This window comes from Micromesistius poutassou, assembly GCF_964030765.1.
Source record: "Micromesistius poutassou genome assembly, chromosome: 1".
NCBI classification, from domain to species: Eukaryota; Metazoa; Chordata; class Actinopteri; order Gadiformes; family Gadidae; genus Micromesistius; species Micromesistius poutassou.
In genome coordinates, this window is record NC_140271.1 from 5159110 (window position 1) to 5173274 (window position 14165).

The 14165-nt window shown below is 48.9% G+C and overlaps 2 protein-coding genes across 3 annotated transcripts; both read right to left on the bottom strand.

The window, feature by feature from the left end:
• On the bottom strand, positions 1 to 5671 carry LOC311382056 (5-hydroxytryptamine receptor 3A; the record flags this gene model as incomplete). Its single annotated transcript, XM_084488497.1, has 10 exons — positions 1 to 478; positions 738 to 893; positions 1292 to 1502; positions 1616 to 1628; positions 1702 to 1942; positions 2799 to 2971; positions 3736 to 3845; positions 4358 to 4402; positions 4949 to 5127; positions 5629 to 5671. The coding sequence occupies 10 exons, from the start codon at positions 5669 to 5671 to the stop codon at positions 228 to 230; spliced, it is 1422 nt and encodes a 473-aa protein (XP_084344623.1). The 3' UTR covers positions 1 to 227.
• A 335-nt stretch (positions 5672 to 6006) lies between these two features.
• Positions 6007 to 13946, bottom strand: tsen54 (TSEN54 tRNA splicing endonuclease subunit). Of its 2 annotated transcripts, XM_084484554.1 has the most exons (11): positions 13880 to 13946; positions 13009 to 13167; positions 12833 to 12896; positions 12167 to 12250; positions 11816 to 11914; positions 11321 to 11373; positions 10733 to 10834; positions 9419 to 10017; positions 8929 to 8989; positions 8478 to 8591; positions 6007 to 6492 (listed from the first exon to the last, which is right to left on the bottom strand). In XM_084484554.1, the coding sequence occupies exons 1-11, from the start codon at positions 13933 to 13935 to the stop codon at positions 6342 to 6344; spliced, it is 1542 nt and encodes a 513-aa protein (XP_084340680.1). In that variant the 5' UTR covers positions 13936 to 13946; the 3' UTR covers positions 6007 to 6341. The 2 variants fall into 2 exon arrangements, with proteins under 2 accessions (XP_084340680.1, XP_084340681.1); XM_084484555.1 differs by having other exon boundaries at positions 6350 to 8682.
• Positions 13947 to 14165: the final 219 nt, after the last annotated feature.

Sequence of the window (14165 nt, forward strand, 5' to 3'; positions counted from 1 at the left end):
TTCAAGCCATTTACTCTGTTTTTCTCGATCGTGGAAGGGTTTGTTTACTAGTGGTGCCAACGGAGAATGCATCGGCTTTTGCCACCCGGAAGAACATAGTGTGACGTCATGGTGAATTGCCGTATAGTATAGTTGCATATCTATATGTATGAGTAATAACGTGCTGGCAGTGATGGAATAAATAAATAAGTATATCGAATACATGGTCACGTGAAACTTGCACAACATCACAACGTCCACACGATGTAGGTGTAGATGAGAAACAGAACGTTGAAGATCAAGTAGACCCAGAAGAAGGTGATGTCGATCTTCATGGCCAGCCGGCTGTAGAAACCCAACTTCCTGTCCCCCGGAGGGACCTCCGAGGGCACTTCCTGTCGCCCACTCTTCACTTCCTTCAGGATAAGCTTCAGCAGGAAGAGGTCCTGATGCCCCTCCTTCTCCCCCTTCTCCTCCTCTGGTTTCTCTTCGCTGGGCTCTGGGGAAGGAGAGGAGGGACAGAGAGGAGGAGAGGAGAGGAGAGGAGAGGAGAGGAGAGGAGAGGAGAGGAGGAGAGGAGAGGAGGAGAAAGGATGAGGAGGTGAAACATTCTCTATGTACACACACACACACCCAACTGTAGCAGAAATTCACCAAAATCACCAAACAAATATCAGAGTGCCACTAATGTGCGCCGTGGGTGTTTTTAGCCAGGCAATTGTGGGCGTGGCTATCCACCTTGGGTCACACTGATTCACCTGATTGGGGGGCTTCCATGTTGGTCTCCGTGGCGACACAGGATGGGGCGGGTTCAGGCTTGGCGGGGCGGCTGTCCAGGTCGATCAGGAAGCTGACCAACATGGCCTCCATCAGACTGAGAGTCATCAGGCTGAAGATCACGATGGAGTACTGAGCTGGAAACACACACGCACGCACGCACGCATGCACGCACGCATGCACAGACAGACAGACAGACAGACAGACAGACAGACAGACGCACGCACAGAAACACACACACGCACACACACACACGCACAGACAGACAGACACACACAAATGCACACACACACACACAAACGCACAGACACACACACACACACACACACAAAAATGCACAGACGCACAAAGTCTCTCACCAGGGGACTCTAGGATAACCAGGCTACAATATAGCTTGGCCACGAGGCCCACCTATCACCCTGACCCCGCCCTCTCTCACCCCTGACCCCGCCCTCTCTGACCCCCCTGACCCCGCCCTCTCTCTCCCCTCCTGACCCCGCCCTCTCTCCCCCCCCTGGAACCCGCCCTCTCTGACCTATCAGGGGCAGCTGGTCGGAGGTGGAGGGCAGGATGTCCTGGAGGATGAGCAGCAGCACGGAGATAGACAGCAGCAGGGTGACCTTCAGCGAGAGCTTGTCCCCCCGAGCCTCGCTGATGAAGAACGTCCCCATGTCCAGCACCAGGAAGTAGAAGAGGGGCAGGATGCAGTTTATGATGTACAGCATGGGCCGCCGCTTCAGCGTGATCTGCAAACGCATTCGCTCCAACTTTATCCATACAGTGAAGACCACACATTCAGTCCAACGTTGTTCTTAAAGGAAGCAGACAGCACATTCAGTCCAACAAAGGAAGTGTTGACCTGGTAGGTGAGTCTGTGTTGTGTAGGAAGAGTGTTGTGTTACCTGTTGTGTTAGTCTGTGTTGTGTAGCAAGAGCGTTGTGTTACCTGGTAGGTGAGTCTGTGTTGTGTAGGAAGAGCGTTGTGTTACCTGGTAGGTGAGTCTGTGTTGTGTAGGAAGAGCGTTGTGTTACCTGGTAGATGAGTTTGTGCATCTTGTTTCCTTCATGCATTTCAAACCAGGTGTGGATGGAGATGCTGGCCATCTCCCACTCCCCATTGGTGGACATGTAAGCCTCAGACAGCGAGGTCAGAGACTCGCCGTTGTCCAATTGGGAGACTGCAGTTCCTGACAGGGACATTTCAAAGTCAAATTTAAATCGACCCTAACACAATTCAAAGTAAATCAGAACATATTATATTATATTGTATTATAAATATATATAAATTACAATTTGGACACCTTTCCTGGCTAAATGTTTAGTGGTTTGTTTCGTTTGGATTGCTTTTAATCAGCAGCATCGGTCACAACTTGAAGAAGCTTATTGGTTAATATGGATATGTGCCTACTAATATAGACAAGGCTCATGGTTATTATTGGGTTAGGATGATTTGGGGGAGGGCTTACCATGCATTTTTGCATAGCGTGTCAAAATAAAGTGCATTTTCATCAAAACAATGCCACGGTAGCCTCGACAGACAGTCCAGATATTCATGTTTGAGTTTTGTAATAAATATCAGTCTGGCCTCGGCTGGGTACAAAGGGATTTCCACATATGGGTGTGGCCTTAAGTTTTCAAAAAACAAAAAACAAAGAGACTTCGGTGCGTATTTCTATACTTTCTTTTTTTAGTACTGCAGACTGCAACACTTCTTGTTCGTCATTAACTGAAACTCCACCTAGACCTGATTGGTCTTATCATACCTCCCCGAGCTCTGATTGGTCCTATCATAACTCCCTCGAGTGCTGATTGTTCCTATCATACTCCCCCTAGCTCTGATTGGTCCCAGGATTTCGTGTTTGGAAAAGGCCTACAGCGGGATTGAAGCCTGATTGATGCGCCGAGAGAACCAGAGAACCTCAGAGATCCCGACGGTCTCACACGGCTAACAAAGTCTGTTTTTTTTTTAAATCTTGTATCCAACCGCGTGTATGCATGTGTAACGTGTTGCCTCCTCTCGGACACGGTATCGCCGGCGGTTACCGAAGCCGGGGAAGGAGCTGAATGTGAGGTTGCAGCGCTGGACGTCCACGGGGAAACGGTACAGGTTCATCTGGCAGATGGCCTTCAACGCCTGCTTAACCATACCGAAGGCAGACCCATCGGCTGACAGGGTGAGTTTGGACGAGTAGAGGGTAGCTCCGGTATCCGAGGTACTGGGGAGGACCAGAGCACCAGTCCTTAGTCACATCTCCCGGCTCACACAGCCTCACAGACCACATTATACAACCTAACCCCTAGCCCTACGTCTATCGAAGGACTTCAAGGCGAAAGTCCCTTAACTCATAATAAGGGAGAACGCTTGAGAAGAATCACAGAATAAGTATCTCACAGTTACCACTATTAAGCCGCGTTCACACCAAAAGCCACAGGGCGGCGTGACTCCATACAAAGTTAACGTATAGACGCGTTCCAGGAGCCAGGCGCCTGGAACACGTCTATACTTTGACTTTGTATGGAGTCGCGCCGCCCCGTGGCTTTTGGTGTGAACGCGCCATTATGGTAACATGTTAAGTACATGTTAAGTACATGTTGGTGTCTGTAGGTGGTGCTGTAATTAAGATGTATGAATTGCTTGCTGGGACCTTATTTATTTTATTGACACACACATTGGCTGGAAACACGATATATGAAGCAATAATATTAAACCATAAACAGCTCATAAACAGCCTGCCGTCATTCATTATAATTTACAGCTTCCTTAAATCAAATGATAACTTTTCATTAAAGGTCAATGGACTATCCTACTACTATTTAACAATGTTAAACATGGTTTATCATTGTTAAATAGTAGGAAGGTTTTAAGTGTGTTACAGCACCACTACAGTATGTGACACTCGGACAAGCGGTTAAAGGTTGAATGCTGTGTTACAGTCAGGGTTAACGGTGTATGATGCAGTCAAGGTGAAATGGAGCCTACTCTTCCTGGATGACGACATCTGGCGACCACACCATCCCTCTGGGAACCTCCATGTAATTAATGCCACAGAAACGTTTAGGGTTCCAGCGGAGGAATTCATTCGTCCAATACTACACAGAGAAACATTGAATCAGTGACATCATGAATGAAATATCTTTGACTGCAAACGATAGACTGTATAAAGCAATGCAAACAGGCTCACGGCATAACATTCATTATTTGGCTATCAGCCTGAATGATGCACCTTCCATTGAGGTCCGCAGAATCTGGTTCCAACCTTTAAAACTTCCTAAAAGACTATTATTTGAGTGTAATTTGATAGAGATTCCTTAGCCATCCGGTCCCTATAAAATCCCCTTAAAATGCACTGGGAGAAGTTCTGGTTGACTGGCTCCAAACGTAGGGAGAGAGGGAGCAGAAAGGAAGGAGATATTTATATATTTCTTTTTGTATATTTTCCAAATCGTGCTCTTTTCCTTAATAATATATACAATCTGCATTGTTTTGGCCATTTCTGCATTCTATTGTTATTGTATTAATTCCATTCATTTCTAGTATTTTATTCCACTTTTTCTATGTATAGGCTTTGTTTTGTTTTTTCAATTGTCAGGATGCTACTTACTGTTGTCTGCCAGGTCTGGTAAGTGACGGTCTGGGCCTTCTCGTTCTGCAGGGGACAAAGTCCAAGTTACCATTATTATTAAAGGTCCCATGACATGCCACCAGGTGTGGTCTGATTAGCCGTTACAAGCCGTTTTGGAAATCTGCCCCTTATGACACCATAAGGAGCAATAACGTGTGCTGGATAGATCAGTCTACCAGCCTGCCCAGTGGACTGTAGCAAACGTTGCTCATCTATCCTTCACACATCTAGGTGGACACGCCCACCTGTGATGTCTTAAGGGGCTGATTTCCAAAACGGCTTGTAACGGCTAATCACACTCACACCTGGTGGCATGACATGGGACCTTTAATATATATTAGATACACGATTAATGTCCCAATGTGTAACATTTCCACTGGGGAAACGTTGCTGAAAATTGCCTGGGCACATCTGTAATAAATGCTGATCAATAGAGATTTCAATAATGTTGTCAATGAACCTGGCCAGATTTGTGCACTCATAAATTACGGGTACAGCAAAATGGCGACACCCCTAAATGGTGCACTGGGGAACAATGGGACCAATCGGAACACGCCAGGCGACTCCTACCACTTCGATGATGCCGTACACCACCAGGTTGACCTTGATCACGGTGGGGGTGGTCCAGTTCCTCACGGGCCGGATGAACACCCCCGAGTCCGTCTTGTTGTTGAGGTTCAGGTGTTTGAAGAGCGTGGTGAATGAGCAGTCCTCCTCCTCCTCCGCCATGCCGCCGCCCCACACACATACTGCGTCCAGGTCAAGGTCAAGGGTCATTCAGTCGTCATTCAGCGCGTTAAGACACATGAAAAACAAAACCAGTCCTCAGGACGGTAGAAGAATGGCATTTATTTAGTGCTACAGCATGAAGAGCTTTTCTAACCTGTGGCGCTCATACTGCTTCACAGTTACTGCCTCACAATCACCCATTCATCCACACACATCCACTTACCTGTTCACACACATAAATAACATGTTCACACACACACACACACATTCACTCACCGACGGCAGTGTCCACCGTGCGAGGGAGTAGCCAGCTTGTTGAGAGCAGTAAGGGGTCCCTCTGAGCAAGTGTCTCGACTTATCAACAGTTAAGTCTAGGAGGATCCAGAGTCAGAACCAGCAACCTCCCGGACGGCCTCCTCTACCTCCTGAGCTACTGCCACTCACTACCTCACCCTGAACCCCAGCCCCCACCAGCCCCCACCAGAACCTCATCAACCGATGACTAGAACGCGTCCACGTACCCATCAGGCTGAAGACCACCACAGCTGCCCGCTGCTCCCACATGCCGAGTGTTCGAATCCCGCCTGACATCGCTCCGAGTGCGGCGCAGCGGGAACGCAGAGCTGTCCTTTATATCGCGCCTTCAATCAGATCCATTGTGCGCTGGAAGTGACCCTCAGGACGAATACAATGGGCACACAATAAGGTGGTCCTTCTTCATAGCGTAGTGTGTTTACCGCTGGCTGTGGACGTGGGGGTGGGGGGGGTGGGGGGGGTAGGTGTGTGGCAGGTGAGAGCGCCGCCGTCAATGGGAGAAGGAAACGCGACGCCTGTGCCACTCTGGGCGAGACAATATTGACTGAAGATGGACACAGGACACACTGCACACACGCAGAACGAATATTTGAACACTTGATCACTTTAATGGGAAAACAAAGCCTGTAAGAAAAGGGATGCAGGTGGAAACACACGTGGGCATGCCTCACTGGCTCCCCAACAGCGCTCTGTGAAGTGCTTTGTGATGACGGCCGTCGTTCCGCAGACAGGGAGTGGGAGGGGCAGCTTGCACCGACAACCCCAGGATGGCTTTTGGCGTCCGGCCCAAAGGCACGGCAGAAGGGAATCCAGGCCCAACGGCGACATGTAAAAGATGCGAGTTCGGGTTCCAAAGAGTCCAGAAACAAGAGTGAGAAGACCCTCCCGGGGGGGGGGGGGTCAGCGAAGGGGGCGGGGCTTACTGCGGCAGGTCACAGGGCAACAGGAAGTGTTTGAAGGTGTAGAAGGAGATGTCGCCGTGGTCCACCACCGCCATGGTAACGGGAACGTCACCACTCTGCTGGGACAGGTGCTGCAGCTCGCCCAGACCCGGGACCGGCCCGTCGAAGCTACAGAGAGACGGGATCCAGGGTCAGGATCAGAATCAGGATAGTCCAAAGAATCTGGGTTCAATGCCCAAAGTCCTCAGTCTACCGTAGCCCTCCCAGAGCAAGATGACTCCTCCTCCACCTGCTCATTAATCTACTTCATTTAAATTACCTGTCTCTGTGCTGTCTAACCCCTACCTGCTCCTTAATGACCTGTATCTGTACTGTCTAACCCTTACCTGCTCCTTAATGACCTGTCTCTGTACTGTTTAACCCCTACCTGCTCCTTAATGATCTGTCTCTGTACTGTCTAACCCCTACCTGCTCCTTAATGACCTGTATCTGTACTGTCTAACCCCTACCTGCTCCTTAATGACCTGTCTCTGTACTGTCTCACCCCTACCTGCTCATTAATGACCTGTCTCTGTACTGTCTAACCCCTACCTGCTCCTTAACGACCTGTCTCTGTACTGTCTAACCCCTACCTGCTCCTTAATGACCTGTCTCTGTACTGTCTAACCCCTACCTGCTCCTTAATGACCTGTCTCTGTACTGTCTAACCCCTACCTGCTCCTTAATGACCTGTCTCTGGATTTGATCTAGCTCACTGGGGATAACTGTGTCTGATAAAAGACTGCATAGTAGATAGAAGGATCCAGAGCACTTAATATGACAGATGACCAAGGAACTGGACTTCCATATGTAAGCGATGCATATAGGGTGTGTATGTATGAACGCACACACACACACACCCATACACAAACACACCTGCTTAAAAGTGAACAAACATTCAAGAAATGTTTGTCAGCTCTCTGCGTGATGAGATCATGATCATCATCGTGATTGTATTATTGTATTTTTATTTATTTATTTATGTATTTTTGTATTCTGATTGTATTGTACCGCTTTTACGATGACCTAATCTATACCTAATTGTATTCTTCACAACCATACACAATCACAACAATACCTCCTGTCCTGCAGCATTCAGAAGAGACGTCTGATTTAATTAACATTCATAACTCATGGTGAGGAAACCCGACACTACAAAGCCACTACCTGGGTACCACTACCTCTGCATCACCAGACACCGTGTGTGTGGATCAGGAGGGCGCCTGATCAACCATTTTGTATTCATTTATACAGAGGAAAACACCATTTTGAGTTAGTCATTTTGGACGTGGAATCTTTTTGCTTTGACCTTTACCGCACTCACGCACATGCTCAGACAAACAGAAGCACACACACCGACACACACACACACACCAGCCATTAGTTAACAATAAACTAGAGAAGCGTGGCGATGTCATAAACATCGTTCTAGTGAAACAAGCCCTCAGGTGTTCATGGTGCTCTCTGGTGGTGTGGTACACCGGTATGTCCGACCTGTTCTAGCGAGAACGTGACGTCATTTCCTGGCTTGCAGCACTTCTAGCGTTCCCGTTTCTCATTGGCTAGTCGTTGTTATTGTTAGCACCATTAGCCTCTTTAGCAAACCAGCTCAAAAACAAACAACACAACTTTACATTGTATTGCATGCACAGCAACACTGTGCGATGCGTACATTGGTGACCAGAATAAAGTAGCAATGTAATCAAGTGTGTAAGAGCATTTAAAATCTACATTTAAATGACCAACGTGGTACAAATACAAAGAAAATAAATCTCACGGGCGCAGACATTTTTGTTGTGGAGTCGTGCGGTCAGCCTCACTGAACTGAACTCTGAGCTCTACTCTCAGAATCCTGAGTGGGACCGACCTAAAGGGGGGCGCTCCTCCATGAAATGCCGCAAGAAAGCTGGGAGATTTACACCTTAGGACTCGTACGGGCGGACGTACAAACGAACAGCAGCATTACCTGCAGACACCGAGGGGGCGGAGCCAGGTGTGTTTACCTGCAGACAGCGAGGGGGCGGAGCCAGGTGTGTTCACCTGCAGACAGCGAGGGGGCGGAGCCAGGTGTGTTTACCTGCAGACAGCGAGGGGGCGGAGCCAGGTGGGTTTACCTGCAGACACACATGCGGGAGTACGGCGTTCCCGGGCTGCTCTTCCTGAACTCGGTGTTGACGGCTGGCTGGTGGACGTTGAAGCTGATCTGCCAGGTGCCTACCGCCTGGACACTGAGGACGTCACGGCAACAGGACGGTGTCACGGCAACAGGATGATGTAGTGACGACGTCATGGTAACCCAGCACATGTTTGAGAGATTTCCTTTTGGTTTTTAACGTAAAGTTATTTATATTGTCTTTAGAACGTTATCATTGTAAAAGACACATAAAATACTTTTAGAATCGACGTATAAAAATTGACATTAAAATATGTAAATTTCAAAACAAACGGAAATATATTCCAATTTGATGGGAGGGTAAGAGGAGAGAGTATGGCGTCCATGGAGGCCCTAGAGGCCCCTGGAGGCCCCTAGAGGTCCCTAGGGGCCCCTGGGGGCGGTCGTGGTACCTGCACGCTTTATCTGCCCAGCGAGACGTCTTCACCACGCTGATCTTCTCCAGCAGCTCGGCTGGAATAAATGAGATCAAGTAATAAATGAACCACAAAGAAAGGAATCGCTAAAGATAAGAGTAAGACGTGAACCCAGGAACTACACCAACACAGCGTCAGAGGACTGAACTTGTTAGATGCTTTTTTTTTTACTTGCTTCTTGTTAGATGCTTTTACTCAAAGAGGCCTCTTGCTCTAGGGGTGAGTGGGTGAGAGAGAGAGAAGAGCAGAAAGAGGAGAGAGAGAGAGACAGGGGAGAGAGAGAGAGAGAGAGAGAGAGGAGAGGGAGCAGAGAAGAAAGAGAGAGAGCAGAGAAGAAAGAGAGAGAGAGAGCAGAGAAGAAAGAGAGAGAGAAGAGAAGAAAGAGAGAGAGAGAGAGAGAGTGAGAGAAAGAGAGTGAGTGAGTGAGTGAGTGAGAGAGAGAGAGAGAGGGGGTGTGTGTCCTCACCCGTGGAGGTGCCCTGTGTGGGGTCGTGTAGGGGGGTGACGTCTCTCTCCCAGAGGTGGGCCGGTCTCCTGCCCCTCCTCCCGCCCCCCTCCCTCCTCCTCCTCTCCATGAGCCTCTGGTACTCGCCCCAGCTCCTGCAGCCCTGCACCTCCCTGTCCGGCCCCCTGCTCCTCCTGGCTCTCTCCTCCTCCTCCCTCGTCCTCTGCTCCCTGCCGGACAGCCTCTCCGGCCGCGCGTTGAGCCTCGACCGCCAGGAGGAGACACTGCACACGCCCACCGCCATCGCCCCCGGCAACAGGGAGGGGTCCGGGGGGGCCAGGGCCCTGGGGGGGTCCCTGGCCCCCAGGTTCGGGAACTGGACGGACAGGAAGTCCCTCCCCTGCGGTGGGGTGGACCCACCGGGGGAGGGGCCCCCTTCCTGTTGCCGCTCCGGGGGGACGGGGCCATCAGGGCTCCACCAGCTTCTCCCTGTGGCGTTATCAGCAGGCGGGCATTGGCTCTCAGGGATTGGCTGCTGAGCTGCTGGGGGCGGGCTGCGATCAGTGGCCTTGTCTTGTGCTGAGCTGGGATTGGTCGAATCCTCCTGCTTCTCTGAGGGTCTGACAAAATCATATATAACAAGGTATTGAATATTTGTGATTATTACACGGCTCTTCTCAACGCTGTGGAACGCTCCGTTCACTTGCATGGGCCTTCCCGACTTCAGGCGGTCAATTATTTTTCGATGATGACCGTTGCTAAGCATATAATGGTGTCAAGGAAAGTGGAGTGATTCACGTCTTTCGTATCACTCCACAAGTAGTCCGGTAACTTATCAACCCCAGCGTACTCAGTTGCTAAGCGACGTCAACGTCTTTGGCAGACTATTTCTCTGCTGATCAACACTAATGCTGGTAACAAATGAATTGTAAAAAGACACACCACGTGAAGTTATTTTTTCGTTTTGGCAAGTAGCCGCGTAATAAGCGGGATAATGTATGGAACTTCGCCGGTCATTATCTAGAACAAGCCCCTTCAGGGCGAAGCAAGACATCTCCGCTTCGCGTCGTTGTCCGGTTCGCCCTGTCGGGGCTTATTTCCTGATAATGATGGGGGTTCTATACATTATCCCTTACATTTACAATACAGAGATTCAATCGTTCATACTGGTGATACAAAAATGCTTTAATTCCCACATGAATGTGGGCGTCACCACAGAAATGACGGTTTATGGTAGTGACGATTGAACAGATAAAGAGATAAAAAAAAAACAGATCAAAATTTAAAATTAGAAGATGCAAAAAGGCGACAGATGACAAATCGCAGACTGGTCACCTTGGTGACGATGCCTCAGTGGGCGTGGCCTCAGGGCTGGGGCTGCGTTTCCTCTTCAGCTGATTGGCTCCTCGGTCGGCTCCTCGGTCGTGCAGAACTGAGCTACAGAACACAACGTTAGAACCAAACTACCAAACATAACGTTAGAACTGAGCTACAGAACACAACATTAGAACCAAACTACCAAACATTGGTACAACATTTCTCCTCTCCTCACAACACTTCTCCTCCTCCACCCTGCTCCTTCCTAACAGCCCTCTCCTCCTCCACCCTGCTCCTTCCTAACAGCCCTCTCCTCCTCCACCCTGCTCTTCATAACACCTCCCTCTCCTCCTCCACCCTGCTCCTTCCTAACAGCCCTCTCCTCCTCCACCCTGCTCCTTCCTAACAGCCCTCTCCTCCTCCACCCTGCTCCTTCCTAACAGCCCTCTCCTCCTCCACCCTGCTCCTTCCTAACAGCCCTCTCCTCCTCCACCCTGCTCCTTCCTAACACCTCCCTTCTCCTCCTCCACCCTGCTCCTTCCTAACAGCCCTCTCCTCCTCCACCCTGCTCCTTCCTAACAGCCCTCTCCTCCTCCCGCCGGTCACCTGGGGTGGAAGCGGTTCACCACGTAGCCGAGCCTCTTCAGATGCCCGAACACCTGGGATCAAATCATCAATCAATCAATAATCATCAATCAATCAATAATCATCAATCAATCAATAATCATCCATCAATCAATAATCATCCATCAATCAATAATCATCAATCAATCAATAATCATCAATCAATCAATACCGACGACTTTAAAAGAGTGTTTTGTTCCAATGAAGAGCCGTCAATTACACCATCCTTTATGCTGCTCTACAACATAAAATGCGCTGTTATGAAAGCTTAAACGGCAAATTCCAATCATCTACAATGAGCATAGTTGTGTCCCTTTTGGTCTTCCACATGCGCGTGCGTGTGTGTGCGTGCGGTGTGTGTGTGTGCATGCGGGTACGGGTACGCGCGTGTGTGTGTGTGTGTGTGTGTGTGTGTGTGTGTGTGTGTGTGTGTGTGTGTGTGTGTGTACGCGTGTGTGCGTGCGGTGTGCGTGTGACCTGGTACTGCTGGAGGGACAGCTGGTTGGAGGACAGGAAGGTCTGGTAGCCCTCCTGGAGGGAGAGGGGGAGGTCACGGTGGAACACCTGCAGGTTCCCCTACACAATGTGTGTATAAGTAAATTACATGAAAATACACAAACATCTTGGCTTTGATTTTTTGAATTACACCCACGCACTATCATTTTGTTCTAATTGGAAATCCTCACACACACACACACACACACACACACACACACACACACACACACACACACACACACACACACACACACACACACACACACACACACACACACACACACACACACACACACACACACCCATTACACTGGTGTAATCCACACTCACACACTCCATCAGGTAGAGAGCTTCTTCTGGCTGGAGACACTGCTTCCCATTGGCTGAGAACCCCATCGTCTGCCAGAACTTCCCCTGTTGGAGACAAACGACCCCTCAGCTGATGAAGACGCACTGTGGGGTTATAGCCACAGCCTACGAGGTAGGGGTGGAACCATACGCGTATTCCTACCGAAATATTTCGGTCTAACGGTTCGATGCACGTTTCATTTTGGTGCGTAGATTTTTTGGATTTAATATATATAATATAATAATATAATAATTTCTTTTATTGATGATCACACACTCTGTGAGTGACTGTCTCGTCTGAGTGTCTCGTCTTGTCCTGATGTTTTGTGTCGAGGACCACAATGGAAATAAGTCCTGGACTTTATTGTGTTTTTGTCCTCAATTGTATTTGATGCCTTTTCATTTGTGTAAGGCATTTGTTTGATAAATCAAATCTAAATCAAATCAAATCAAAAAGAAAACTGTTTCTTTGTACCGAACCGTGACTTAAAAACCGAGGTACGTACCGAGCCGTGACTTTAGTGTATCGTCACCCCCCTACAGCGAGGACTTTAGTGTATCGTTACCCCCCTACAGCGAGGACTTTAGTGTATCGTCACCCCCCTACAGCGAGGACATTGGCAGACTTATTTCTGGTACAATGCTCACCGCCGGCGACTGCAGCTCCACTATTTGGTCACTCTGGTTCCAGACGCCTCTCACCAAGTTCCCACTGTTGGTTCAAGGATAAAATCAGGGTTAATAATGTGTGTTCAAACACCACCTTCATCGCTTTGACCCCAGAGAACCGACGGTGTTGTGCCGTCGTTATTCAGGTCACTCACAGCCTCTCCACCCGCTCCTCAGACACCAGCGCCCAGTGTTCATCCAGACTGTTCTGGAGCCGCTGTCTCTGCTGCGCCGAGCCGCTGGGGTAGAACTCCTTCTGGCCCCTCACCGGCAGCTTGCGGCTGCGCGACCGGGCGGCGAACAGCTCCGAGGGGCTGCAGGCAGAACATCACAACGAAAAGTTAAAGACCCTAGGACCATTCCATTTGATGCCGTTAAAAATAAATGTTGCCCCCTTGGGATCAATTTCGTACCATAGCACAGTTTAGTAAACTTTTATCGGTGAAAAACAGGAACTGACCTTGAAGGGCAATGATAAGTGATTTTGCCATCAAGTACGCATTTATTAATAGATCATAGATGCAATAACCAATAACCGTACGCGCAAACTGTCCTCAGAACACAGGGGCCAATAGGATGTCGTCGCATTAACCATCCGTCATTATTTAGATAGTATGTTATTAATACTACAAATACAAATATGGGCAGCTGTGTGTGTGTGTGTGTGTGTGTGTGTGGGAGGGGGGGGGGGGGGGGGGGGGTGTGGATGTGTGGGTGTGGGTGTCGCCTGGGGCCCCGGAAGAACCGGGACTGGATACGAATATCCCGGAACACACGACCATGTGCTGCGAACTCACGTTACTTTATACACAACAACCATCCACATGCATACCCTATACATAATTATGTACAACATATATCTAAACTGGTTCTGTGTGTAGCTCACTAGAGAAACAGAAAGTGAAACAGCAACTGTGTGAATGAACTTTAACTTTCAACTAAAAATGCAAACTAAGCATCAAAGTTACACTTCTGGAGAAAGGATCCTTTCCGGTAATAATTCGGACATGTATCACAGCTTCGTACCTCAATAATTCACTAAATATTCCATCAGAACCGTCAGTCTTGCTCGGATCCGCCATGCTTGTTGTTGACTGACGTCACGTGACTATTTCTCGTGAGGTGATTGGCTGCGTCCTGTGGTTGGTCTCCTGACGTCTTCGGTGACTCGAGAGGTTCCACATGTCACCACTAAGCGGCAGTAAAGCACAATATTTCACAAGATATATCGTATTTGTTTGATTCTTGTTCAATAATTCGCTTTCATTCACGTTGAAAAGTAACTTTAAATCGAGTTCCTGTATTTGATTAG